Below are 26,926 nucleotides of genomic sequence, written 5' to 3'. Positions count from 1 at the left end.
AAAGACACTGAAGCTGTTGCATTTCATCACTTGTTGGTCTGAGTGATTTTATATATATATATATATATATATATATATATATATATATATATATATATATATATATATATATATATATAGCATATTTTATCTGTAGTCTTTGTTCATCACCTCCATCGTTTGACCAATAACTACAATACACATTAAATGTCCGTTTATTATTATTTCAACTAATTAATTAACCATTATTGAATTATGTTTTGCATTATTATTATTACCAATTAGTATTATAATTATCTGTAAAATATTATTGTTTAATTATCATTATTTATTTAATTGTTATGATTAATGTTAGTGTATTAGTATTATTTGCATTAGCGGGTGGGCGGGTCTAGGGACCAGTGAGCTCATCCTCCACAGGTGATTGGTGGCTTTCCTCCTCCAATCATAATTCGCCTGCAAGTGGCTCGGTGGTCAGTTTGGATCTTTTTTTTTTTTTTTGGTCGAAGTATCCTTAGCGAACTATCCCAAGTTTCCCCTCAGCGATCGGATAACACTTCCTCCGCCGTGTGTGTCGTTTCCGGCCGTCCTCTCACGGCGACTTCACCGCACTTTTGAGAAAGATTACAACATTTACAAAAAAAAAAAAAAAAACGTCCTGAAGGGAGCTAACCAGCGTTAGCATCGGGCTAGCATGACAACCAGAAGAAGGACTGCCATCCTCCACCTCCTCCTCCTCCCCTGTGGCTCTGCTAGCGAGCAGGTAAGTTGCAACTCCGGCCCCTCGCACTAGTTCACCCTCCTCCGTGTGTGTGTGAGAGAGAAAAGAGAGAAAGAGAGACGTCTTTCGACCGCGGACAAGTTAGTTCGCGGGGCTCGAAATTAAACTGCTGCCAGCTGGTTCGCTCGGCTGGTAAATGGCGCAGGGTCACAGCGTAACGGGGGGCTAAAGCTAGCGCTAGCAGCCCGTCCGCTAGCCTCGGTGTCACAGCTGTGTCTGATCTGCGGGCTCCAGGCCAATTACCTTACAATCCCGTTTAAAGAAAAGGGAATAAAACAGCTGCTTTGTAATCGGCTTCGTGGTTTTTGTCGTCCACATATTATGCGAAGCCAATGTATATTAATTGTAGTCCTGTCGCCTCCTGCTCTGTTTACTCCCCCTCCCCCTTTACTGTGTATGTATTGTGTAGCTTTGCACTTGTGACACAACTCTGCGTTATTGAAGACTGCACAAAGGCAGCTTGTTTCCTGGTGTGTGTGTGTGTGTGTGTGTGTGTGTGTGTGTGTGTGTGTGTGTGTGTGTGTGTGTGTGTGTGTGTGTGTATAGGAGGTAACTGTCATGTCTTGCTCCAATATTTTCGGCCCAGTGATCCCACACATTCCAGTGTGTGTGGATATAGTGACTATGCAGACAGAAGGTGGCTCTAGATGTACCTGCTAAGACGTTGTGGCTTCTCTGTGGCTAATGCATCCTACACACGTTTATTTTCTGTATCTGTCTGTCTTCATTTCACAGGTATCCGTCTCGGGCTGCAGCTGTGACCCCTCCCAAGTGGACGATGTACATGTCGGTCGTCCACATCTTTATGAAGCGCCCACGCCCGCGGGGACTCTCGCCAACGCCTCCAGGTTGTTTGCATTCCTTATCCTTCTCATTCTGGGTTTTGATCTGACTATAAAGTATGTATTGTTCCCCCATCCTGTGTGTGTGTGTGTGTGTGCACCCTGACGAGGTAAGGATCAGGCCTCACCTATAAAAGTCTGCACACTTCTTATTTCTCATTATTGCACATGCAGTAAACTGGTGTTTGGTGGTGTTTGTGTTGCCGTGTCAAACTTAAAATTTGTCTCTGTGGACACAAGCACCGTGTGCGTGAAACATCGTAGGTGTCGACGGGTGCACTGTGCAAACAGTTCAGAGAGGACAGTATGCAGAAACGTCCGTAATGAGGCTTGCTCTTGTTCCGCAAGGAGGAAGTTTGACACGAGCGCGGTATTAGAGTTTCCATATCCATTCATGCTGAGTATACTTAATTAGTTAATTCAGCTAGATGCTTACACCTGAAGGACGCAGCTGTGACCTGTTGTGTGGAAGTGACGGTTATTGCCCAAGTGTGTGTGTGTTTGTGTTTGTACTCCTCTCTGGGCCTGTGTTAGTGCACCAGATGCTCAATAACCAATTCTCAGTAATGTGTGTCCCTTCTTTACGCTTGCCACCCTTTTGTCCACGTTTACACCAAACATTAAACCTTGTGTTTTAGGTGTTCCAGCAGCTGTTTGCTGATTTATTCTCCCCGCTATCATTCCCTTGATTTAGAACGTGGTCTCAACATTTGTGCCTAATGCTTTGCCTTTAGCAATTCGCAAATGATTAGCTTTGGCGGTTGCTGACCTCCCGCGGTCGGTGCGAGGCAACCTGAGAGTTGTTCGATCTCAACAAACATGCAGATGGTTGCGGTCCAGTGGCCGAAAAGTGGCAAATGTAAAGAACGTTGCAGTGTATTGGTAATGTTTTCTTATACGGCAGCAGAAGACCGGTTCCCACATCTGATGTTGCAAGCAAGAAGATGTTGCCCGTCTGAGAGCATCTATCCTGCACTTGTTGTGGTCATAGCATCAAATAAGGACCATTAGAAACAATTACGGCATTGTAGCACGCTGCTTTGCTTATGCACATTGTCAACACTGACAGTGGGTCAGTCATTTAACTGTGTGTTAAGAAAGTGTCATTAGTTTAAGTAAAGGTGTCTTAATTTTCCATTAGCCTGGACTACTGCTTAAAGGTGAATTTAAATGTAGATAACATTTACAACTTCACATCTCTCATAAGAAAACATTATGTTAGCTTTAAAAGTCAAAGATAGCTTTAAAGTCAATTTCCATTTGTGCAAACATACAGAAGATTATCCCCTGTACAACATAAAGTGAGTTGTGATAATAAAGTGCAATACAAAAAAGTTTAAAAAAAATAAATAAATAAATAACATATACATGAGGCAACTATAATAAGCCATGTCTGTATTATAACAGCAATCACAGTCAGATAAAAAAAATACATATATTTTTATTGCTCAACTATTTTATTAAGGTGATGAAATATGATGGAAAAGTAGTGGGGATGGCAGTGTTTTGACTCAGTTTCTGTCTTGTGTGTGAATGAAGGAACAGATCAAAGTTAACTTGTAATTGCAGTGTGTTCAGGCTTATTCCACAGGGTGGCGCTCTCTGCAAACAAATTGAATCCGACAGTGGGAACAAGTGTCCTATTTTTGGTTTGCACATTCATTTAAAACACACGGCAGAAGTTTAAAAAAAAAACTGTCTTTGTCATATATATATATATATATATATATATATATATATATATATATATATATATATATATATATATATATATATATATATATATATATATATATATATATATATATATATATATATATATATATATATATATATATATATATATATATATATATATATATATATATAATGAACATATGAATGTGTTTTATGTAAATATAACCCATGTTTGTGCTGCCAGGTTTATGTTTTTCTATCGCTACAGTTTTTTATTTTATATTTAATATTTGTAATACGTCAGCAGCATCCTGTCGTAATAACCAAAATATTTTTTTTTTAAAAAGAGAACATCCCGAGCCCGGGAAGTTCTCATCCCTTCATCAGCACCCAGCATCTCGCCCCCACCCTCGCTACTCGCTCTCTCTCCCCCCGCCCCTCCCTAAAGTACCCCAAGGGTCTCGCGAGCGCGCACGCGTGCGAAACTGCGTGGGAATGGCTGTTTGTGCGATCGAGGGGGTTGGGCCGCTTGGAGCGAGCGGAGAGCTGCATGAGTTTGTAATGTCCGCCATGTTGGCCATGGCGTATTGAACCGGGGGAGGAAGAGCGGAGCCTACGAAACAGCGAGACCGACGGAGAGCGACCGAGTCCCGGGCCTTGTCCCCGGCTCTGATCGCGCTGCTTTTACGGACCTCTACTACGCCTCTTTGCTGACTGACTTCCTCCACAGATTCATCCATGAGAACTCGAGGCGGACCTAGCAGATCGGATAGATTTATGCTGCGTCTTTTATTATAACAAAAAAAATGAGTAAACTGTCGTTTCGGGCGCGGGCGCTGGATGCTAGTAAGCCTCTACCCGTCTTCCGCTGCGAGGATTTACCGGATCTGCACGAATATGCCTCGATCAACCGGGCGGTGCCGCAGATGCCGACTGGGATGGAGAAAGAGGAGGAATCGGTATGTTTTTTCATTGCTTCCCCCGACTGATGGCGGATATCTTTTTTGGCCGTAGCTTTTTCACACCGAGGGGGCGCCGCCGCTATGTTGCCTGCGCAAGCTTGTGCAAAATGGCCGCCATATCTGCTCTTTTTCTTTTTTTTTTTTTTTCTCCGTACACTCGACGGCTTTTAGGCGAATACCGAATATTGTGACCCGGTACCGGCGCGGGAGCCTTCGCGGGGTCGCGCCGGTGCGATATTTGACGCTTTAGCCGTGTTGTGTCGGGCCGTTTCACGCGAAATCGCGCCCGGGGAAGCACAAAGCCAGTCACGTGACTCGCGGCGGCTCCACCATTTTGTTGACTTTCTTCTGTGTGGGGGTAGAAAAAGGCAAGCGGGAACGGGGCCTCGGACGTGGTGCACTTTCCGCGAGCGAGTGCCAGGGGGAGACAGTGAGCCCCCTCCCGCTCGTCCTCCCTCCCTCCCCCCGAGCCCGGTTTGACAGCTAGGTGTTGCGTGTTGACAGCTCCGGCTCCGCCATGTGTGCCGCACACTGTCTGTGCGGTACACACAGACATTGTGTCGTGTCCAGTTTGGCGGTGAAAGTAAAGGGTGGTGTTTGTGTGTGGAGAGGGACAACTTGCATATCTTGCACTCCCTTTTATTGTATCATAACGTAGACCTTGCAGGACTGCACAGAGCATGGTGTGTTTTTGACATGCATGGCATGGTGGTGTTAACCTGCATTGCTGTTTTCAGCGTGACACCTGCATTAGCGTAGCCATTTTTAAAGTATTTATTAATGGAAACTGAAGGAATTGCAACCTAAAAAAAAGACGTCAAAGCCAGCATAACAGAGGCATGCGTTATTCAGTGTGTGTGTGTGTGTGTGTGTGTGTGTGTGTGTGTGGCTCGTCAAACAGTTGACTTTAGTTTATTTATCTTGGATTTTTTTACCACATTTCTGTGATGTTGTTGTGTGAAATGTTGTTTATAACTAACGGCTTTGTGAATGCTCACATTGTCCTTAAGAGCAGCATTTAAATTACTGATTTAGATATTTACTTGTTGGGGGGGGGGGGGTGATATTGTGTAATATTTGTTTGTGTCTCTCGCACTACTTCACCCCAGTTTGTTTACTCCTGGTTTGCAGCAGGTTGTCATTACTCACTTTAGCAGGAGACATAATTTGCATCGTGCCCTGGAGACGGGACTATTTGAACCACCACAGCGTGACGGGTTTGTCTCCGGTCGTTTTACTCTTCCGATCCACGCTTTGACAACTCGCTTCAACGTTCCCCCACGCGTTTACCTGGTACTGCTTTTTTTTAGATTATTCGTGGGCGCGTGTTGTCGTTTGCGTGACAGTTGAGTCTAGTTGTAGCTTGCGAGGAAAGCATTAATGGCTCACGTTTTTTTATTAGCTGGTCACTTTATCAGCGGCAGAGACGCCTCGGCAGACACAACCACTAGGAAAGAAAGCACATACAGGGCCACGCAAAGTCAGCAGAAAACCTGCCCCCCCACCTACTGTACACACACACACACACAGCGGCGTTACATAACAGAGTGACGGTAGAGATAAAGAGGACCGTTTTACTACAAGGCTGTGCGTGGCTTAGCTCCCTGACCTACATCCTGTCCGGCAACAATGGAGCCTCACTGTGCCGAGCTGGCAGCACGGCCACATGCTGACCTGAGGATATTGTCTATTTAAGAGGGGAGGGAAGCACGCACAACAATCTTGACGGCGTTAATGTCACACACACGTGGCGAAGAAATGTCTTTTTTTTTCCCCCAGGTTGTCCTTTTTTTCTTTTAAGAAAGAGTACACACCTGGAGTTCAGAGATAAGCTGAATCCATAGCCTAGTGTGGCTTCTTTTGTTTTTCTTTGGCTCATTTGAATCGGTAAAAAATGAGTGCCTTTTGTACGACTGCCTCATCAGTATTCACAGCGTCAAACCCGACAGGAATAATTAACCTCTAAAAGCATAATTTGTGCGCCATCGGTTGTTGCGGCGGAACTGGAAACAAGGCACTTGATTTACTAATAATCTGGGCCTGCACGGGGTCCTGCGCAGCATAAAGCAACTGTGCACCCCCCTTTTTCAACAGACTTCACATGGGCACACGCTCTGTTTCTATGCCGGTGCATTTCAGTGCTACGTCGCAGAAGCGGCGGAGTTGGTACATCCATAGGTGGCCGACAGGAACATTGTGTCCCGTCGCCTGATCGGGGGAGTCTGTGATCGTCACATTTGCACTGATAGTTAGATATATGGAGATGAATCAAATCCTGCTCGCGATGGGGGGGTCAAACAGACAAATTGTCTGTCTCGTGAAAGTGTCATGATTTGCATTATAGGTACGGACGCAAGGAGAAATAAACAAAGAGGGAGCCTCGTAAAGAAGTACGCCGTTTGCATAATGAATGGCTGTCGCTCGTCGGCGAGCTGAGATTAGAGCAAGCACACAGAGGAGAGGGGGTGCGTGTTGGGCTCCGATTCTCTCTCAAATCACGTCCGAGCCGTCGGCAGCGGTAATGAGGGGAAGGCGTGCGTACTCTTTGAGGTGCCGCGGATAATTAAACCGTCTCGCCGTGCCGAAAATTAGACAGAACTTGCCACAGTGACCACATGGGCTTTCCTTTTTGTTTTTTGTAGGAACACACCCTCGTTGCAGTTTGAGAGCTGCACCAACGGCAGTGTTGCATGCTTTGCTTCCTCGATGATGTTTGTTTTTTTTCGTGGTGGTTTTTATTAGAGGCGACGTTCGTCTCGCTGCGCTTTTAACCGATGTTAGACGGAGATCGCCTTTTTTTCTGAAAACACCTGCCGGAGGCCACGCTTTTTTTTGTCGAAGTCGTCTATTTTTCTTGGGAATGTTTAATTGGAAAGTGGAACGTGTGGCGGTGCCGTGTGATGGAGACAGAAAAGCAGCACTTGCCACAGTGGTAACGTCCCAGATGCCTTTTGTGTGGAAACAACAAGAGAATAGTGGGTTTGATATTTTCTCGGCTTGAGAAGCGCAGCGTTCAGGAGTCGAGCGCGTCCATTAAGTCCCAACATCCTCATCCAGTTTGACACGTGTTGAGAGAGAAACCCAAACTGGAACTCGAACATCAAACTCTTGCCTCTTTTTATACTTTGTGAATACAGAATCCAGTCAACTCGGTGGTTCGGCATGGACAAAAATTAATAAACAGGCCTGTATGCGTGTGTGAACTTTAAATTCTGATTCAAACACAGTTGCAAGAGGTCCTATAAAGACCCGGTTTACTTTTTCCCCATGTGCCGCTCTCAAAAGCCCTTCATCCCCGCGCGCCCAATTCTTCAGCAGAGGAAATCCCAGGCTCTGAACCTGGGTTGTGAGGATCACAGCTGCAAAATATCAGGATATCTTGAGGTCTGAAGCGGCTCAGCGGCGCCCGTCGCAATCTGCCAAGCTCGAGATCCTCGCCAAGACGAGGCCGGCCCGGGCTCGGGGGGTTTTAATTGGTTCCTCGCGCTCACTTTTTAGCACGGCTTCCTTAACTTTCAAAGCCCAGGGTTCACCGGCATGTCGGGGCGCTGGGGTTCACAGGGAGGGGGTGCTTGTTTTTTTTGTAATGTGTTTGACAAGTTACACGGGAGAACACGGACCCCTCGCCGTGTGGGCTAAGCGCCGGTCCACAGAGTTTACACAAGGTCGTGTCACCGAGGCTGACAGCTCCTCGAAGCGGCGGCCAGTCCTCGTGTTCGCCGGCGTCTTGTTTGTCATCGCAGCCCTGTATACCCACCGGTGCAGCGTGCACAATATTCATGGATGTTTGGAAGAAACATCTTTTCCATTTGGACTTTCAGAAATGGTCGGTTTCCTCTGACGCTCTGGTTTTCTTCCCACGGGTGGAGATGGTTGCACGTCTGTATGTTTTACCTCAATGCACAACGTAATTAAGCCGAACCAGAGTTGTTATTTAGATGTACACATTTCCATTTCACTTGTAAGACAGTTATTCTATTCCAAGACGCAACCATTATACGTGCATATCAATAAACTGTCAACATTTAATGTTTTTCTATTTCAAGAAGCGGCTCCCTTCAAAGTACGGTACAGTAGCTTTTGTGTGCAATCACTGGCTCTGGCAGGCAGCGTGCTCCCAAATAATAAAAAGCTTTCGCTCTGTCTGCAGCTGTCAAACGGCTACTGAGAGCTAGCGGGAAACTGCAAGGATGCCGTTGAAACTCACCTGTGTCTTCAGTGTATTCTGTCACATTTTTAAAAGGGAAGGGAAGCTTATTTCTGGCGACAGCTTCAGCCGTTTCAGGCCCGACCGCCTCAGCAAAAAGTTAGTTAAATGTGGGAATCACACAAATCTGGTGGCTCATCGTGTGTGTCTGTGTGTTAGTGGGCAGAGGATGAAGCCGTGTGAAAGCTTCATCGAGCCCGGCTGGACTGTCTGCGCGCAAACAAAGCCAAACGTAGCATTTTTTTGGTCCAAAACCCTTGTGCGAACACGCAAGAGTCAGCCACGGTTTAAGTAACTCCTCGGCTTTCCGTGCTAACAAATCACCAGGGATTTGTGATTAGGTGGCCATTTGTTTTGTGGCGTGCGTGTAAGTCCACGTCCCAAAGTCGTCTCGGAGCTGCGAACCCGCGGCGGGGCTGATGGATGCGGCCTTTCACTTTCGTCCCAAGGCCTTCAAGGGTAACGCTCCAACGGTTCTGGCCGACGGCAATAAGCTGTTTTTCTTTAGTACGTTTTGGTTGTAGAGAAAGTGTACGGCGAACGGGCGCTTGTGGGTGAGCTTACCATGGGCAGATGGTTTAGCTCCGGACTCACGCTGTGTCGCGTCATGCCAGCTCACAGCTCTGATACGGTTTCTCCTGTTAACGCCACGCAGAGCTCCTCTTGGCCGTGGGTCATACTTTAAGGCCCGAAGAACTTAAAATACTCCCACCAGTGTGGAAGCGTCAAAAAAAATTACCGGCTTTTCAGGGCATAAAAATTAGTGGTTTCGGGGGTTGGCGGCCGTATTTTCCCGTGTCCTTGAACACTGACCCATATTTCGAAATCCACCCAAAACTTTTGGCTGTGAAAGGGTGGAAGAAAAAAAGTGTAAAATGAGTAGGAGCGCTGTTAAAATACTTGCTAGAGCAAGATGGGCCTCAGTCAGTTTGGCCATCTGTTGCATCAACTGCTGAGAGAAGGCTCGCAAATATAGTGCACTCCAGAGCGAGCACATAGCATGCAGATGTTATTACGAGGGCTGAAAGTAGCTCTACACTTCCATTCTAGTCATCCAATAATGCAGATGTTTAAACGGATATTTTAAACGGTGCAGGATTAATGTTCATGTTGGATTCATTTGAGCTGCACATGCTTTTATTCTTTTCAACCTTTTGGAAAACCGTGCAAAAATCCTCCCGCTCACATTTTAAGTCTCAGCATGCCTCATTCAGACAATCTTTTAGCTTAAAATAAGTATTTTTTCTCATTTTTAAAACCGAACGTAACAGGCTAAGACTTTGTTTTATTGTGATTTAGGTTCTAACCTTTCCAAAAAGGTGTCTTTTTGGGAAATCTGTCTCTTTTCTTTTTTTTACTAAGACTTTGCTTAAATACATACAATAAACACAAGTATTGTAATTATTTTGGGGTTCCTACGACGACTCAAACACAGGGGAGAGGAGGTCAAGAGCCAAAAATTGGTTCCACAGTTTTCAACGGATTAAGTAAGAGTATATTGTGAAATCATTCGCCGTCTGCTGAGGTCAAGAAGTTGCAACGGTGTGACTCATTTGCCAAATTAAAGTTCCTGAGAAATGTGCAGGTATTTCACCTGCGACTGCAACTCCTCGTCCGTCTCATCTCCGTGACCGGCTCCAGCTTCAGGGGGGTCTCATCAAACGAAAAGGCCGAGTCAGCGTCGTGATAGTAAAGAGGTTTACCCGTGCAGGGGGCTGCAAACACCACGTCGTGGTTAAGACGTTTGAAGTACGACTTCTGTGACTGCATGCTCGTATCTCGCCGCGTGTGTTGTGTTCAACGCCCTCCAGTGTTCTTCTCCCAGTGACTCATATTCTCTTGAGGTCCACCACCTGGAGACGTATATAGTGCGCCGTGCTGGCGAGACGAGCCTCGACAAATGATAACGGATAACAGACGAGGTTGAAAAATAGAAAATACGCAGAAAATAAGCATTGGAAGATTATCAGTTGGAGCAATTGGAAAAAGGGTTTAGGCTGATGCATGACTGACGGCCCCCTATCCTTGCTTTTAATGTTTTGTGGGGATAATTGCTAGTATGTTTTGGACTCATTATTTTAATTGGCAAGCTATAATTCCCCCCTTTTTTTTTATTTTAAAGCATTTACAACCATTTCCTCTATAGCCTCTGGAACATATTGTGCATTTATCCAGCGAGTCTAATGAGGGTTTTGAGATTGTAATCTCTCCTCTTGTGGGCTGTGATTTGTGTGGAGTGACCTCAGGATCCTCTGCCACGAGCCACTTTAATTAACCCTCTAAGCCCCCGCTGTTAAATCCTGATGTGTTGATATTGGTAACTTGGAATGTCTTTTTTATTCCAGTTACACCCCACTGCACTGGTATGTCCACGCATAGGGCATAGCGTGATACAGGGGTACTTCCAGGGTTTGCAAGGTTATGGAAAACCTTGAAAAGTCATTGAAAGTCCTGTAAATGTTTTGTATTCATGTGTTCATGACGTTCATTTACGCTGAGTTTGAAATCATGAATCTGCTTTTAAAAGAAAGAGGCTCAAAATATCAGCAGCATACATACAGGCATCTATATAAATGTTTATTCTTTTAATCAAACTATTGTCTCTCATTCATTTGTGTCATTTAAGGTTTACTGTATGTTTTAAATCCTTATTGTCAGTTTAAATACTACATTTTTATCACTTTTTACTGTTTACACACACATTTCACACTGTTTGCTCATGAAAAAGTGGTTAAAAGTCATGACAAAGTGGTTAAAAGTCATGGAAATGTGCTCAAAAGTGATGGAAATGTGGTTTAAAGTCATGTAAGTGCATCAATATGACCCCTTTATTTATGAACCCGAGTCTGGCTCTAGTCTGGAAGAAAAAGAACGCTTTAATTTCTTTCCGCAGACAGTCTAATATAAACGTTTTCTCTCTTCCAGGAGCACCATCTCCAGCGGGCCATCTCGGCGCAGCAGGTGTACGGCGAGAAGCGGGACAACATGGTCATCCCCGTCCCCGAGGCCGAGCGCAACATCACGCACTACGAGTCCCTCTACCCCGGGGAGTTCAAGATGCCAAAGCAGCTTATTCACATACAGCGTGAGTAGCGTGCGACAGGATCATCCTCTTAGCTGCGCGAGTGGTCTGCGAGCACGTGGCCATGTTGTCGCCTGCTTTGGTGGTGCTCTGATGGTGGAGAGAGAGATGTGTGTGTGTCTTAAGTTTGTGGTTTTGTGGAGCTGTTAGTTGTTGGCAGTCGATTTGCCATGCAAAAGGCTCGTGTGTGGACTCTAAACATCACGACCGCATACGGAAAATTGCACTCGGCGGCAGTTGTCAGATTTTTCACGGAGGGGGAAGTCCCATCTGCACGTCTGTCTCGACACGCTCATGTGTGTGTGTGTTGCACCGTGATTGTTGCCGTCCCCGGAGGGTCTCCCAGCAGATGTGTGAATTCCAAAAATGTCCTGAAAGAAAGTGTTGCCGGCGGGCCGGCCGCGTGCGACACAAACCAGGGGTCAGTGGGTTATTGGTTCGGATATTATAGAAGGGTATGCTCCATTTTTAAAATGAGTTTCTTTTAATTTGGTATATTTTCAACGGGTGTATAAGTAAAGCAAAGTGCTGTATCAGCCGCTTGCGTTGCTCCAAAACATGTCACACTTCCCCCCTGTGCTGCGTTTGCACGTTTCATTTTGTTTTTAAGTTCTTAAAGCGACTCGATTATCGAGGTTCCTTCATCTGGAGGAGAGGAAGGCGCTGAACCCACGTAGCTGTGTTGTTTTGCTGCAGCCATTAAGCTGCACCGTGTAAACCCGAGGGGCCGCCGGAGCTGATATTTATATAAGTTTTTCAGCTCGCTCTCTTGTTATCTAACAGTTTAAAGTCGAGGCGGTGAGGAGGAATGCTGCGTGCCTTTTCCAAACACTCCAGGTTTTGACAGGTCGATGTGTTGATTGCTTTGCAGCTGGGAAAGCGACTCTGCAGCAAACACACACGTGTCTGCCACTTTCCTGCGTTTTCTACTAGACTATTATGACGTTCCAGGCCACGGCTTGAGATTCAGGCCAAGGCCGACTCGTAGGGCAGAAAAAAGAAAAAGGACCGACCCTCGCCACAGGCGGTGTTTACTAAGCGGTTGGTTAGCTTCCAGCCTGGATGCGGGTGTTTGTCCTGAAGCGCCGCTTCATTGAGTTTGAGAAGCGAACACGAGCGCAGCGCTTTGTCATGATAAAATAGTGTTTGTTTGTTTTAACAGAGTCCAGCGGCAGTCGTCTGACGACAAAGCCGTCTGCACTTCATGCCCCGTGGCTTGTGTTTTCCAGCTTTTCACTTGAAATGCACTGCTGCTAAATCACAAATAACTCATTATAGAACCATGACTTTGTACTTTTTTCACTTTGTGGAAATCACGTTTGTGCTTGAAACGCTTTCTTTTTACTTAAAGTTCTAATCTGACCCTTAAAATCCAACTGTACCTTTTTTTTTTTTTTTCATCCCCTGTCGAGCTATAAAATATGTTGAACATCCGTCAATATGTCATCGTTATTTAATAATAAGTCTTGGAAGTTCATGCACAGAGCAGCGGGCTCGAGCGACGCCGCTTTATTCCCGGCGGTGCCTTTTTTTGAGTCCCCTCAGTGACGGACTCTTCTGTTGCCGTCACAGCTTTCAGTCTGGACACGGAGCAGCCGGACTACGACCTCGATTCAGAGGACGAGACCTTTGTGAATAAGCTGAAGAAGAAAATGGAAATCACGGCCCTGCAGTTCGAGGAAATGATAGACCGACTGGAGAAAGGCAGCGGACAGCAGGTATTTGTCAGTCTGTGTGGTATTTACACACACACACACACACATATTTTAGCTTTCACTTTGACACATGATATGCAGGCCCACTGCATCAGAAGGTGCTTTACTTTGTCGTGAAGTTCTTACCCTGTCATTTGTTCATTCGAGAGGTCATTGCATAAGTTGGGTTTGCTTAATAGTTTAGGAGGGCTGCTGTGTTTTCTGCACACAAGCTACTTCTTTCATTTATTGCCACTTGAATCCATACAACGGTTCAAGTTTAGGTCGTGTGCTTGAAAGGCTGCACCACACAACTGGAGGCCAAATCACTACTTCTTGTGTCGCTTTTGTCCGTTTTAAAACACATGTTTTCTCTCCGTCGTTTATTATGTCTCTCTGACATCAAGCGGCGCGAGTATCTGTTCACTTCACTGACCTCTCCGCTGACTGTCTGGTCCTCCCTCCCCACCCCCTGCAGCTCGTCAGCCTCCAGGAGGCCAAGCTGCTGCTGAAGGACGACGACGAGCTGATCAAGGAGGTGTTTGACTACTGGAGCCGCAAGAGGAAAACCAGCAAGGGCGGCTGCCTCATCCCCAACGTCAAAGGGGAGAAGAGGGACGGCGCCAGCACCAGCGATCCCTACGTGGCGTTCCGCCGACGGACGGAGAAGATGCAGACCAGGAAGGTAGGAAACCCATGAAGTTAGCGGCTTCTCAGGCGGTGCTGGCAGTTTGCACGTTTTGGTATAAACGGGGAACGCCGCTTTATGGCCACACACGTGTGTGAATCATCGCCGTTTTCTCGTTTACCAGAATCGAAAGAATGACGAGGCGTCGTACGAGAAGATGCTGAAGCTGCGCAGGGACCTGAGCCGAGCTGTCACCATCCTGGAGATGATCAAGAGGAGGGAGAAGAGCAAGAGGGAACTGCTGCACCTCACGCTGGAGATTGTGGAGAAGAGGTAAGAACAACCTGGCGGCGGCGAGGAAGGAAGGGAGGGAAATTGGCCCAGAGAGAGTTTGGCGGTGGCTGTTAGGGTTGTCTGCACTGCATCAACTAGCTTGTTAGGCAAGTAGCTGCTATTTGGAGGCTTTTCTTCACAGGGATTTATGGCGCAGTAGTATGCTCCGCTCTTCTGATAAGATGACAGATGCTCATGAATGGATCCAGGTCCTTTTGGGGAGGAGATAACACGCCGCCGTGCGCTCGCTCTCCCCAGCAGTGTTTCTTTTTTGGGATCGGTTTCAGAAACGGCTTCAGCGCTAATTGTTTATCTCCCCCCACCCGAAAGCCGAAAAGGTGACGATGTCGGTCCTTTGCTTGTCGCGCCCCACGGCGTTCTGGATGGCTTACGTGGTTAACCTTCATGTTTTGATTAGGCCTTTTGTTTACTCGCCCGAGTTGAAATCCCAAGTAGAGGCCATTAGGATGGAGATTGATGGTGTCGAGAGTCGACCCAATATATTCGGCAAAGTCAAGCTTCGCTGCTCGTGTTAATTGGGGCCACCGTCACGTACACGGGGGTTTGTACTCACGCGCGCATTATAAATTCATAAGTCCTAGTTTTTATTCAGTAGCGTCGGGAGCAAACTAGCTTATTGACTCCTCTGCGGCGGCCGCGAGGATCCCTTCCCCCGTCGGTTAGGAGGTACACAACTGCAGGTATGCGTTTGGTGTTTTCACTTACCTTTCTTTCTTCTCCCTCCGAGCTGCTCTTTGAATTGTTCCCCGTCTCCCTGCACGGAGCCTTTGTGATCTATCTAAACACGACATTGCGAACGGAACGGATTTGCTCCTGAAAGCAGCTGTCGGTGTCGAGCTTTAAATTGGACCCCTTCTCCTTGAAGTGCCTTTGATTTGTAGTGACATTTCAATTTCCTCCTGGTTATCCCTCCCCGGTCTGGTTTCAAGTCCGCGGGTCGCTGCCAGTGTTCACTTCCCAGATTGGACCGCTCTCTGTTCTCTCAGATAGACGGCTTCTCCGAGTCGCTTCATGATATTACAGCGTGCAGGGACACAGGTGTGCCGTCTGACCGTCCTGTGTGTTTTGGTCTTTTTGGCCGCTGCCGACTGGTGTTTGCTTTGTGGAATATTGCAGTATGAACTACTGTACAGCGTGCAGAGGTTTCTCCATATGTCATGCTTTATGAACTACACACTATTTAGTACTTAGTGCATTAAATGTCAGTTGTTTTTTTCGATTTATCGAGTACTTGTTTATTGTTTGCATGGACAAAAAGTAAGGTGATACATTTACAATATCATGAAGTACCTTCTATTAGCGTTTCATTAATCCCTTTTAATTTGAGTTAGCCATTCCTCTGATGAATCACTTGCACCTCATTTGGTTTATTTGTAAAGCATCGTAAAGCCCTAAAGTATTTATATTTAGGGCCGTCTGCACCGAGACATCCTGGGACCAGTTTGTTGATAAAGAGGTTCATTTTAACCATAAAAGAATCCCTTCTGCAGCTTATTGTGTAAATACGAGACCCTGCTCACCGCCTCCTCTCTTCTTCTTCTTCTTCGTCAGGAACGGGATGCCCGACTTCGGCAGTGAGGTGATGGCGGAGGCGCTCGCCCAGCGAGCTCTGGTGAAGCCCGTCTACGCCATCCCCATCATCCCCCCGTCCAGCAGCAACCAGTACCGACACCAGGACCACTTGGACATGAAGGACTACAAGAAAGTAAGGATGTGTTATCTGCATGCACACGACGCCCTTCCTGCTGCTGTCAGGAACCGAATGGGGAGAAGAGGAGGGAAACATTTGTTCTGTCCTTTGCAGCTAGAAGCCGATATTGACTTTGCACTCGTTCACTTGACTCAACAACACATCAGGGAGCCGTACGCTCAAAGGAGAGCTTGACATTTGTGTCTGTAAAAAGTTGCATACTTTAAAAATGGCAACCTGGTCTATATTTATGAAACTGTCTGCCTGGAAAAAAAATATGATAACGCACATCTGTTTTCCCGGCGACACTCGCATAATGGGAAGTGTTTTTCACGAGGCTCTGTGGTTTCTCTCCGATGTGTTTCACTCCTTTTTTCAGGTGCACTCTGGTAATCAGAGTTGTGTCATTGAGGCGGCATGGTGCGTGCTTTATGTGCCGACTCCTTCAGACTCGCGGGGCGTTTAACGTACGGCCAAGTTGCCTTATGCTGTCGACAATAAAGCACTTCATTACGCAGCGGCATCGTGAACTCTGTGCGACCTCTTTTCTTCACGACTTCATTAGCTTCACTGTCCGACCGCCCTTCCCCTCCCCTGCAGGGAGGCAACAATTCACCCCACCTCCATTTTTCTGCTTCCTCTTCTGCTCTACTCCACCAGCTGGTTGACTTCTCCCTTTTTGTTTACAGACGCTTTTCCCTTTTTTTTTCCTCCCTCGTCACACTAACCCCGACATCTTCCGCTGGTTTGACACAGCGATCCCGCGCCGGAGAGCCTCCCCTCTCTGTTTGCTTTGTCCCCTCTTTACGTCTGAGGGCTGAATGGGATTCGACTAATCCTGGTGGAGTTGGAGTCTGTTCAGACGGGGATGAGGGGAAGGAGAGGAGGGGGGGGTTCGTCCCAGTGGGGAAGTTTGGGTGAGCGGTGGCACGGGGGTTAGATTAAGGAGGGGAGGGGCAGCCATCTGGCTCGGCGGCGGCATCTGGCACATGCTGCCATCTGCATATCAATGCCTCTTTTACACGCACACACACTCACACACACACACTGTGCGCCTGTGAGTAGACCGCTGACACTAGGCCTCCGCCACCGCCGCCACCTCCAGTTATTGCTTTTCATCTTGGAAAAAAATGCCTTTATTAAGCCCCGGTTGGTTTCCCCTCCACAGCCGGAGAAGACGGAGGCCGTACGGACCAAAAGGAAATACGAAAAGAAGCCCAAGATCCCGCCTCTGTCGGCGCCTCAACATTCGGGGCCCTCCGTGTTCAATCCCAAGGACCTCAACCAGTACGATTTCCCCAGCTCGGACGAGGAACCTTTCTCCCAGGTGACGCGTTTGTCCTGCAGTGTGGCCGACCGCTCGTGCGTTTAAAAAAAAAAAAGAAGGGGCGGTCTCAAGTTTTCTCATTCGCTTTACGTCTATTTTTTTGTTGTATTCCTACAGATCCATTCAGGTTCATCGGAGGCAGAAGAGGAGAACGACCCAGATGGCTGCTACGCGTTCAGGAGGAAGGCCGGCTGTCAGTACTACGCTGTGAGTGCCCTCCCGTGACTTCCCGCGCTTCTATTTATAGCGCAGACTGGCAGGCCCGGCCTGTCTGGCTGCACCCTGCTGGACGAAAAAACGATGCAACAATACAATACTGGTCTTTTCTTCTCTTCTGATATCTTTCTTCGTTGCTCCTCCTCCTCCAGACTCGACCGGACAAGAGCGGTAACTGGCCCTGGGTCAGCCCGACGGAGGGCGGGCTCGGAGACCCGCGCTTCCGCTACTGCCTGACCTCGCTGAACATGCCGCGGCGCTGCATCGGTTTGGCGCGACGCCGCGTCGGCAGAGGGGGGAGGTGAGTTCAGTCTGATCGCAACGCTTTGATTCTTGCAACAGAAAAAAATGCAACTGGGTCGTTTCCAAGTCTTGGGAAATTTGGCTAAATCATTTTTTTTTGAAATGCAGGAAAACAACTGGTTTTGTGGTCCTTTTAAAGCACTATACAAGAGTTATTATGTAACATTAATGCATATTTCTTATAATTATTGGTATTTTAACAGTTTAAGGCTAGATATAAGTTTAACTTTTTCTTAGTGAGCTGTTTTATGTGGTTTGTGTATCACATGGTCAATTAATGGGCCTTTTTCAGTCGTGGGTTGAGAGACATCTCGCTTATTATACCCTTTATTTGTCATAAAATGACAAATTGTTATTGAAAATCTCCCCTGACAGCAGTTACATCACTTGGTGTGTTCAAGCAGTTTGTATAAATGCGTTTGAAACAACGTCATGAGATGTGAAGGTGGCCGATAGGTGACTGCTGTGAATTTATTGTACACGTCTGTGCATGACTTCATAAGCCTTTTAATCCAGTGTGACGTGATCATGTTGCCTCCGCCTTCATCATATGCATGAAAAACCTCCAAATTTATGTGAAAGGAAACGAAGTCTGAGAGCATTTTTAAATGGGAAAATGTGTGTAGAAATGCTGCCAGCGCCGATACGGAGAAAGGGAAAGCAGCCAAGTGCCGGCTGAAGCTCGCTGAGGTTGTTTACCACACCGGCTCGCTGGCAGGCTCCCAGCCATCGTTTGGCGAGCGCGTCCCTATTATGAATATCGAGCTGCTGGCTGGCGAAGTGATGATGAACATGACGGCCGCTGTTTTTTGGGATTCACCCGCCGCGGCCGGAGGGCGAGGGGGGGAGGGGCTAGAGACAAAATCAGAGAGCGTAGCTTTCTGCAAAGAAATGCTGGAGGAGCTAGCCAGCCGGCGGCGCCAAGGTGTACACCAGATTAGCGATGTTCTGTTTCTGTCTGCTAACGACCTCATTGCCTCCGCCAGAAGGACCGGCGCCTCTTTCGATGCGTACGATGGCGACACTTTGGTCATGTTTATTCGCCTGCGCAACGTTGGTGCGCAATCTGAAAATGTCCTCTATTCGGTTAACGTCACAGCCTTCTGCTCGGGTACCGGCCTCGGACCGAGCTAGAATAATAACATTTTACAGCACCGTTAAGGCTCTAAAATGTCAGTGTTGTCTCTGGTTTTTTTGGGTTTTAAGTGTTGCAGCTGCGCGGCTGTAAAACCTTTGACTGCTGTTCAATTTTTTAAAGTATTCTGCTCTGAACTCAAAGCAGAAGTGCATGTTTTTGGGCAATACCCGTCTATAATCGGTACTGTTCCACAGGACATTGTAATGCCACGAATAGACGCTCTCATGACCAAAAGCTGTTGGAAAATGTACTTTATTGGGTTTTATTCTGATGTGTTTTTTTGTTTTTCTCTGCAGGATCTTGCTGGACAGAGCGCAAACGGATCTAAACGGCATCTGTCAGAACCTGGACTCCGACCCGGAGCCCCAACCGCTCTGCTCGCCACTTCCAAGGTCGCCGCTCCGCAACTCCAACGCCAGTACCTCAGAAACCAATACCTCGGACCCAGCCAGATCCCCCCACCTCCCCTCGTCTTCGTCGCTACTGTCGTCGTCATCGCTGCCCACACCTATGGACCTCAGCCAGATTCTTTTGAACATTAAATGTTGCCGCTGGAGGCACTTCAGACCACGGACGCTATCCCATCACCCCTTGGGTGGAGGAGACTCTTCTCGCAGAGGATTAAGGGATTTTAGCCGCTCTGCGTCGGGACTAACCCGGACCCTGTCTGGAGGAGTCGGCGGCTTCCAGAACCGCACCGGCCCGGCGGCCACCCCTGTCCACGGTGAGTCCGTCCTTTTGTTGCTCAGCTTGTGTTCTTTTGTGTTTCTTTTGTCCGTTTCGTTGGTCTGAACGCCGAGTGGATTTGCTGTGGGTTTTTTTTATTGAGTTACAAGCAAAAGGTGTCTTGGCATCGCGAGGAGCCAATTTATTAAAGTTTGGATACGCTGTCACTTTACAAGGTCAGCGACTCTGACGCCGCATCGGCCTCCGAGCCGTCGTTAAAGCCGGTGACTCGAGCGTTGCTGTGTCTCGATGGGTCTCGCTGGAGTTTGCTAAGGTTTCTGGAAGTGGAGTCGTTACTTTAATGAGCAGGTGACCTGCAAGACGCAGGATCTTGGCTTGGGTCTTGTACAGAAAGAGCCTCAACTGAACACATCACGCGTAAAGCTTCGGCCGCTTTCTATTTTGAATAAGCAGCCTTTGTTGCAGCCTTGTGTTATATTGATTTAATTATTTGTCCATTCATTTACATTATGTGCATGATGTGAGGTGTGTGTGTGTGGCGGGGATGTCTCTCCACTTCCTCTGCTCCCTGAGCGGCGGTCGGGGCCGGCGGCTCTGGAGAGCTTTCCACACTCCACTTACAGCCATAATCTGTCTGGTGTCGAGAGCCGCGTCGGGTAGTTTCTGAACGCTGGTGCTTGAGGGCAGCGGTGAGTGTTTCTGCTCAGCGCTCCTGCTTGTGAAACCTTTTTTGTGATCGCAGGGACGGTAACTTACTCAACCCACTCCTGTATGAAAGTTTACCGGACTGGTTTTTAACCACTTCCTTGCTGGTGGACTTTAATTCTCAAAGGAGTGAGACTGAAAGTGCAAAAATAAATGGGACTACGTAGCGGCTGTGAACCAATCGGATTGCTTTTTTTTTTTTACCTAAAGATTGTTTAGCGCTCAACCAGGAGGTGAGACAAGAAACGCCGCCTGCTTAAAACAATTAGAGGCTCTTCTCTGTACGACAGAAAGGAGCCAGTGTGGCGTGCACGGGTGTAATTGGAAAAATTCTCCATGCATGAAATGATGTGAGGTGCTGTTATTTAGTATTTTGTGCATGTGCGTATTCAATGGTTACAATGAGAGGGGGAGGGAAGCCAGCTCGGCGTTGTGTCGCTGATCTCGCCGCTGCTCTCGTGCGACACATTTTGACTCCCACGATGCTGGAGAAGCACACAAACTGGCTGCTTTTAAACCCTCTCTCCAGACTATAAAGACGTGTTTCCTGCTCCCAGGGCCCATTAGAAATGCTCCCGCATCAAGAGTGGTAGTGACAGTTGAGCCACTTTGGGCTGGCCCAGGAAAACATGGAGAGTATCAAAGAAACCAGTCATGTGATTTTATCCCTGCGTTATTTCCTCCTCACTTATCCTTGCCGCGGTGGCAAATAAGGTCAAGGAAAGATCGCAAAGGAGATTTCGTAAGGACTTAGGAAGGTTCCCGTCTATTTGATAGGCCCCGCCTCCTCCAACGCCCTAATCTGATGACATTTACTCTGGATTAATTGGCCTGGTTGCCAATATAGTCAACGACTATGGATCTTCTACACAAATCTCAGATGTCCCATAGTGATCAAAGGTACATTGTGTTCGTGGCAGATGTTGTTGTGGACTCTGAAGATTCATTAGTTTGTTTGCGGTGTGTTTTTGTTGCTGTAAAACCAAATGTTATTGTTTACACATGCTGCTCATGGACAGACTGAGGGTGTATCAGTGTGTACGGACGAGAAGAGAACTTGTTTTTGATCAACGCCTGTATTTTGTGGAGGAAACAGATAGTTGCCACCTTGAGGGTTATTTCAGTGGAATGAGGTTAAAACGCGTCCGCTGTAGTGCGAGTGGGCGTCGCTCTGCTTTGGTGGTTTTCTAGAGAAAGCTCTTAGTTTACTCTCTAGTTGCAGCGAAGGCGTTCCAGATGTTCTCTGTTGCGTCACGCTTTCCTTCGGTCCTTGTTCGGGTCGTCAAAACAGCAAAACTCTGCTTATTCTGCTGCATCAGGCTCGTGCTGGACGCCTAACAGAGGTCCAGATTAAATCCCATTTAGCTTCAGTTTCAGGGTCCTGACCCCCTCACATGACCAGAGCGGAGCCGGTCCATGTTGTGATTGGGAACAGCTGTGCTCTCCATGTCATGACGAGACACAAGACACCAACGTAGAGAGTGCTGTTTGTTTTTTTACATGCATTTTATTTTTTTTGTCGACCACATTTTGTGGTTCTGTAAAATTTGACCTCATTTTAATTTTTTTCTTTGCTTGAGCCTCCGAGCGTTTGCTATTTCTGTTCCTGCGATGCAGTATTACATATGAAATATATGTGCCATTATTAGAGCTGCGCAATTACAGCCAAAAAAAGGTTAATCAATTATTTTTTTCCACGAAATTGACGTTACTTTTCACGATTGTTGCGACAAAAATGTTATAGTTCTTCCGTGTCGTTACGTTCCTGCTGATTTAACAGATCTCAAAATCCGACTTTCTGTCTCTGAATACGCTCTTTATTATTTGCACAGTCCTCACACGTCACGCTGTCTTTGTTGTTTGGTTCCCGCTCGACTCTTTCTGTGACAGCCTTGCTGCAGTGTTCATCGACCACTCGGATAAAGCCTCAGGTGCACCGCCTTGTTTCCCCGTATGAGGGGAAAGCTGCACAGTCAGCGTTTACCCGTTGGGTGTGTGTGACGTTTATCTCCTTGGTTCTTTGGACGTGTTTTGTGTTTCAGCACGGCTGCTCCCGTTATTATAAATCGCGAGGAAACCACTTTGTGTGTAAGTGGCTGCCTTTTCAGTCGACGAGCGTCCTGGGAGCATCTTTAATTACCGGTTCACTCTGTTGGTTCGCCGTATTTTTCTTCTCCTGACCAAAAGAGACAGTTTAGGAAAATAAAAGAAGATTAATATGTGCGTAAAGAATGAGCTTTAATACATGTCCCAACAAAATAAACCCTTGTTTTCGTCTGTTAGTGTGCCGTCTCGCCTAAATGCCAAGTGACTGAACCGTGCAGTGGATGTCCCGCCTCGTTTGTTTTTGTTTGGAAGCGGCAAGTCTTAACCCGTCCCTCGTGTCCACAGTGTTCACGGCCGAGCAGTACCAGCAGCACCAGGAGCAGCTGGCCCTCATGCAGAAGCAGCAGCAGCACCAGAGCCAGCAGCAGCAGCAGCAGCAGCAAGCCAGCAACCCGGCGGCGGCAGCAGTGACGGCAGCAGCGGTGACGGCAGCAGTGACGGCAGCGGTGGCGGCTCCCAACGCACAGGTCAGTGAGGACGGACTCAACTCGTAGTCCGACTTGGCGGGAAGAGGACTCGTGTGCTTTTATGACTGAATCAGCCAGAGCTCCCAGTATGGAAGTCGTGTACAGTTTCACGGTCGTCCCCGGGAAATGGGACACGTCCTCATTTCCTTCCCACGAGCGGTAGAAATCCACTGGCTCGGTTCCCGTTTGGCTAGAACAAGTGCTGACTCTGCAGTTCTATCGTTTTTTGTTTGTTTTTTTACACATATGTCGAGCCGTCAAGTGTTTTTCTGTCTGGCCTTCCCGTCTCTAGGCACTCGCGTCCAAGACGCTGGACCAGGCCAGCGCCCAGTTCGCTGCGTCGGCCCTCGTCACCACGGACCAGCTGCTGGCCTTCAAGTCCAAAGAGGAGCTCGTGCTGGCAGGGGGCGTCAACGGGGTGCTGCCAGGTGCAGGTGAGTGTCCAGTTTTGTACAGTAAAGAAAAGGAGGGTGGGAAATGTGCTTTTACACGAGTTCCACTTCTCTCTTCAGGTTTTTGTCTCTAAAAGTTATTTTAAATCAAACAATCCAAGTAGGAAAAATTCTTCTTTATGGAGCCAGTGTTAATAGACCCGCCCCCTTTCTCCAGCGTATTAAAATTGGGAAACAAAAGGACACTTAAACCACCGCCGGTGTTATAACGACACTACAAATGGTCTTTAAAATGTTCTCAGTTTTGCATCTCGATCTCAACGACGACGTCCAAAAAACTGATCACTATTCGCTTCTCATTGCGTAGACTATTGGTGTATTTACATCGACCGTGTCCCCAGAGTGAACATTCAGGTGTTAAATTCTCACCGTCTCTTTGCTCGCCAGGTGTGTTCAAAGGCCTGCACCTGTCCAGCGGCACCGCGGCCCTTCACCAGACCAACCAGTTGACGCACACTACCGCCTCGGCGCCGCCCGCTTTCCTCCAGCCCTCCTCCAACTCGGCCACTCCTTCGCCCGCCAACGCCGTCCTCGCCTCCACCCCCGGCCACGCCCACGCGGCCGCCGCGCTGGGCATCCTGGGCTGCGGCGCAACCGCCGGCGCCGCCGCCGCACCCACCACCACCACCACCACTCAGGTCCTCATCGGGAACAACATCTGTCTGAGCGTGCCGTCGGCCGCCAGCATGGCCGGACGCCACCTTCCCCGGACCCTCGGCAACGTGCCACCCTCTGCCTTAAAGCTGTCGGCCACCACCAACCTGCAGATGCCCAAAGTCCCCGCAGCGTCGTCCATGGACATGGGCTCAAGGTGAGGCCTCGTGGCATCGCAAATAATAAGAGGTGTTCGTACAGACGTTATTAGTTTACACCGGCGCCAAGGCTGAAGAAAATTCCAGAGTGAATGATGGAGCAGAGAGAGAATAGAAGAGGACCCAGGACGGCGCCTTGAGGGACTCCCACTAGTGACACAGATCCTCTCCAAGCAGTTAATTAACATGCTTTTAAAAGAAAGAGGCTCAAAATATCAGCAGCATACATACAGGCATCTATATAAATGTTTATTCTTTTAATCAAACTATTGTCTCTCATTCATTTGAGTCATTTAAGGTTTACTGTACGTTTTGAATCCTCATTGTTAGTTTAAATACTACATTTTATCACTTTTTACTGTTCACACACACATTTCACACAATGTTTGCTCATGAACATTTGGTTAAAGTCATTAAAATAATCCGCCCCCCCCCCCCCCCCTCTCTCTTGTCCCACAGGGATAATCACGACGAAGACAAGCCAGCACTGAACAGTATAGCGGACAACACAGTGGCCATGGAGGTGACGTAGTAGCGGCGCGGCGAGGAGTCCACGCTTTAGGTGCTGTGCATCGTAGCATCGGGAATGCAAAAAGGGACAGCGGGGCTCTTGACCGGACGCCGGGGGCCTCCAGGGGGCTTCTAGGGGCTTCCAGGGGCCTCTAGAGGTCTCCAGGGGGCCTCCAGGAGCCTCTAGGGACCTCCAGGGGGCCTCTAGGGGCTCGCTTGCAATTCTCATCTCTCGTACTTTTTAAAAAACTTTTTTTTTTGTTAAAAAAAGTAAAAGATTGACATCTGTAAATTATGAATATGGAAAAATTAGTATCTGTACAGTAACTACATATTTGTAATACCCCCCCCCCCCCCTCCTCACCCTGTGTATATATATTACTTGAATACAGAACTGTCCATTTGTGATGTTTTGCACTTGGGAGTCCAACTTAAAAAGGAGAGCGGAGAAAAAACAAAAAAAGAAAGCCAAGTGACTTGTTGGCGCGAGAGAGAGAGACGAGGGCGAGTTGTATAGAGAAGAGTTTTTATCACACATCATGTGCATGGTGCAGAGCCTGCTGGTTTTATCTATTTATTGTGCTGTGTTTACAGTTTCTTTGTTTTCTGGGTTTGTTTAGTTTTTTTATTTGTACACTGTACCTTCGTTGGTTCCTGTGCTGTAGTAAATGTTAGGTAGCTACGGACTCCTGGGTATTTTTGTATAGTGTGAACACAAAGCAGGTCCCCACCCCCACACAAACACAAACACACACACATCTTTATTTTGGGTCTCTGTGGATCGTGTGAAAATCAATGGTGACCTACATCCAGACCGGGGAGGCCATGAGGATGACGAGGAGGATGAAGACGAGGCTCCTCTCTTCCTGAGAGCTTCCATTAACATTGTCCCAAACACAAGTAACACAACGGGGGTGAAGTCTCTTCCCAGAAGCCTCTGCTGCTTCTGATTAAAGCACTATTTTTTTTTTTGTGACGTTATATATTTTTTTGTTCATGATTTTGATAAATATTAATGCTGCTTTTGTATCTTTTTTTATTTTTAAAGGGGTTAATCTCTTTTTTTTTGTTCTTCATGCAAGCAGAGTCCCCTGAACATGTTTAGTTTTATCCCACAAACAATTTTGTAAAACAAAAAATTCAGTTATTTTTGTATTTCTTTCTTTCTTCCTTGTGGTAAACTTTGATTGTAAGCTTTTCGTTAATTGAAAGACTTCATTCGTTTGTTCATTTGTTACTCGTTCATGCAAAAAGGTGACAAGGGAAAGGTGAAGGCAGTGATTGCTGTACGTGTTTCATCATTCCAGTTTTTATTAACAAAAAAAATGCTAAGGGAGGGGGGGAGGTGGAGGGTTAAAAAAAAGAAAAAACGTCAGTTTTCTCCTCTCTCTCTTCCCCATTTGTTTATTTTCTATATATATTTTTTCTTTTTGAAAAAAAAATAATCTCCAGACGGCTGCAAGGCCTAAAAAAAAACAAAAAAACAACCACAAGTATTGGGTGCCTTCCTTTGGGGAATTATATGTATACTCTCTTCTGTGAAGAGTCAGGCACAAAGGCAGCATTACTTAGTAGTGCTTCTGCTCTTTGTCTCAATCTGAATGCCCGGTCCAATGGCAGGATTTATCCTTGAGGTTTACTTGTCCCACCTGGAGGCTGAAAAGACTTAAAAACAAACAAAAAAAAATGTGACGGAACTCTCACTAAAATAAGACAATAAAGCCCAGGGCATTAAATGTGAGTCATCTGGCGTCTGTGTCTTTTATAAGCATGTTTCCTTCATTGCTTCATGTGTTTAAACATCCAGAACAAGTTTAAATGAAACATCCAAGACTTCTACACACACAAAAGGCATCTTTTGTTTTGTTTGTCCACATTTTTAAAATGTGTGTTGTTGAGCACTATCGCTGATTTAACGGCTTGATTACTGTGCAGGTGTGTCTTCACCTGGCCGCAGTTTAACACACCAGGAACATCCTGGTGTTGAGTTAAACTGGATATAAAGGAGTTCAGATGCAACATTACAGCAATAATGCAGCAGTAATATAAAAAAACACTGACGGGGAACATTTGTGTTAAAACTGCATTCTCTCTCCTGACCACCAGGGGGTGACTCCTCTGGTTGTATAGAAGTCTATGCTTCATGTGTTAAAACTGCATTCTCTGACCACCAGAGGGCGACTCCTCTGGTTGTATAGAAGTCTATGCTTCATGTGTTAAAGCTGCATTCTCTCTCCTGACCACCAGGGGACGACTCCTCTGGTTGTATAGAAATCTATGCTTCATGTGTTAAAGCTGCATTCTCTC

General features: G+C 47.0%; 1 protein-coding gene across 2 annotated transcripts; it reads left to right on the top strand.

Annotated features, from left to right (window-relative positions):
• The first annotated feature begins 552 nt into the window (after positions 1-552).
• LOC137788763 (enhancer of polycomb homolog 1-like) lies at positions 553-26,342 on the top strand. 2 transcript variants are annotated; one of them, XM_068581837.1, is made up of 15 exons: positions 553-742; positions 1,496-1,608; positions 11,374-11,533; positions 13,103-13,248; positions 13,703-13,909; positions 14,037-14,185; positions 15,758-15,911; positions 17,065-17,223; positions 17,341-17,430; positions 17,592-17,740; positions 19,177-19,604; positions 22,664-22,845; positions 23,138-23,279; positions 23,685-24,108; positions 24,569-26,342. In XM_068581837.1, the coding sequence occupies exons 3-15, from the start codon at positions 11,434-11,436 to the stop codon at positions 24,639-24,641; spliced, it is 2,403 nt and encodes an 800-aa protein (XP_068437938.1). In that variant the 5' UTR covers positions 553-742; positions 1,496-1,608; positions 11,374-11,433; the 3' UTR covers positions 24,642-26,342. The 2 variants fall into 2 exon arrangements, with proteins under 2 accessions (XP_068437938.1, XP_068437937.1); XM_068581836.1 differs by lacking the exons at positions 553-742; positions 1,496-1,608 and adding an exon at positions 3,761-4,238.
• The last annotated feature ends 584 nt before the right edge of the window (positions 26,343-26,926 follow it).

Source organism: Clinocottus analis, unplaced genomic scaffold, assembly GCF_023055335.1.
Source record: "Clinocottus analis isolate CAN_PGR_092001 unplaced genomic scaffold, fCliAna1.0.p SCAF_18, whole genome shotgun sequence".
In the NCBI taxonomy this organism is placed as follows: Eukaryota; Metazoa; Chordata; class Actinopteri; order Perciformes; family Cottidae; genus Clinocottus; species Clinocottus analis.
The sequence above is the reverse complement of the archived record's forward strand: the minus strand, read 5'-3'. Positions and strand labels throughout refer to the sequence as shown.

What these genes read in the sequence shown, in the direction of transcription:
- LOC137788763 (XM_068581836.1), top strand. Translation starts at nt 4,086, where the DNA reads ATGAGTAAACTGTCGTTTCGGGCGCGGGCGCTGGATGCTAGTAAGCCT. An exon ending in ACGAGGAACCTTTCTCCCAG is followed by an intron (nt 17,224 to 17,340) that starts GTGACGCGTTTG and finishes GTATTCCTACAG; the next exon opens with ATCCATTCAGGTTCATCGGA. An exon ending in GGCGGCCACCCCTGTCCACG is followed by an intron (nt 19,605 to 22,663) that starts GTGAGTCCGTCC and finishes TCGTGTCCACAG; the next exon opens with TGTTCACGGCCGAGCAGTAC.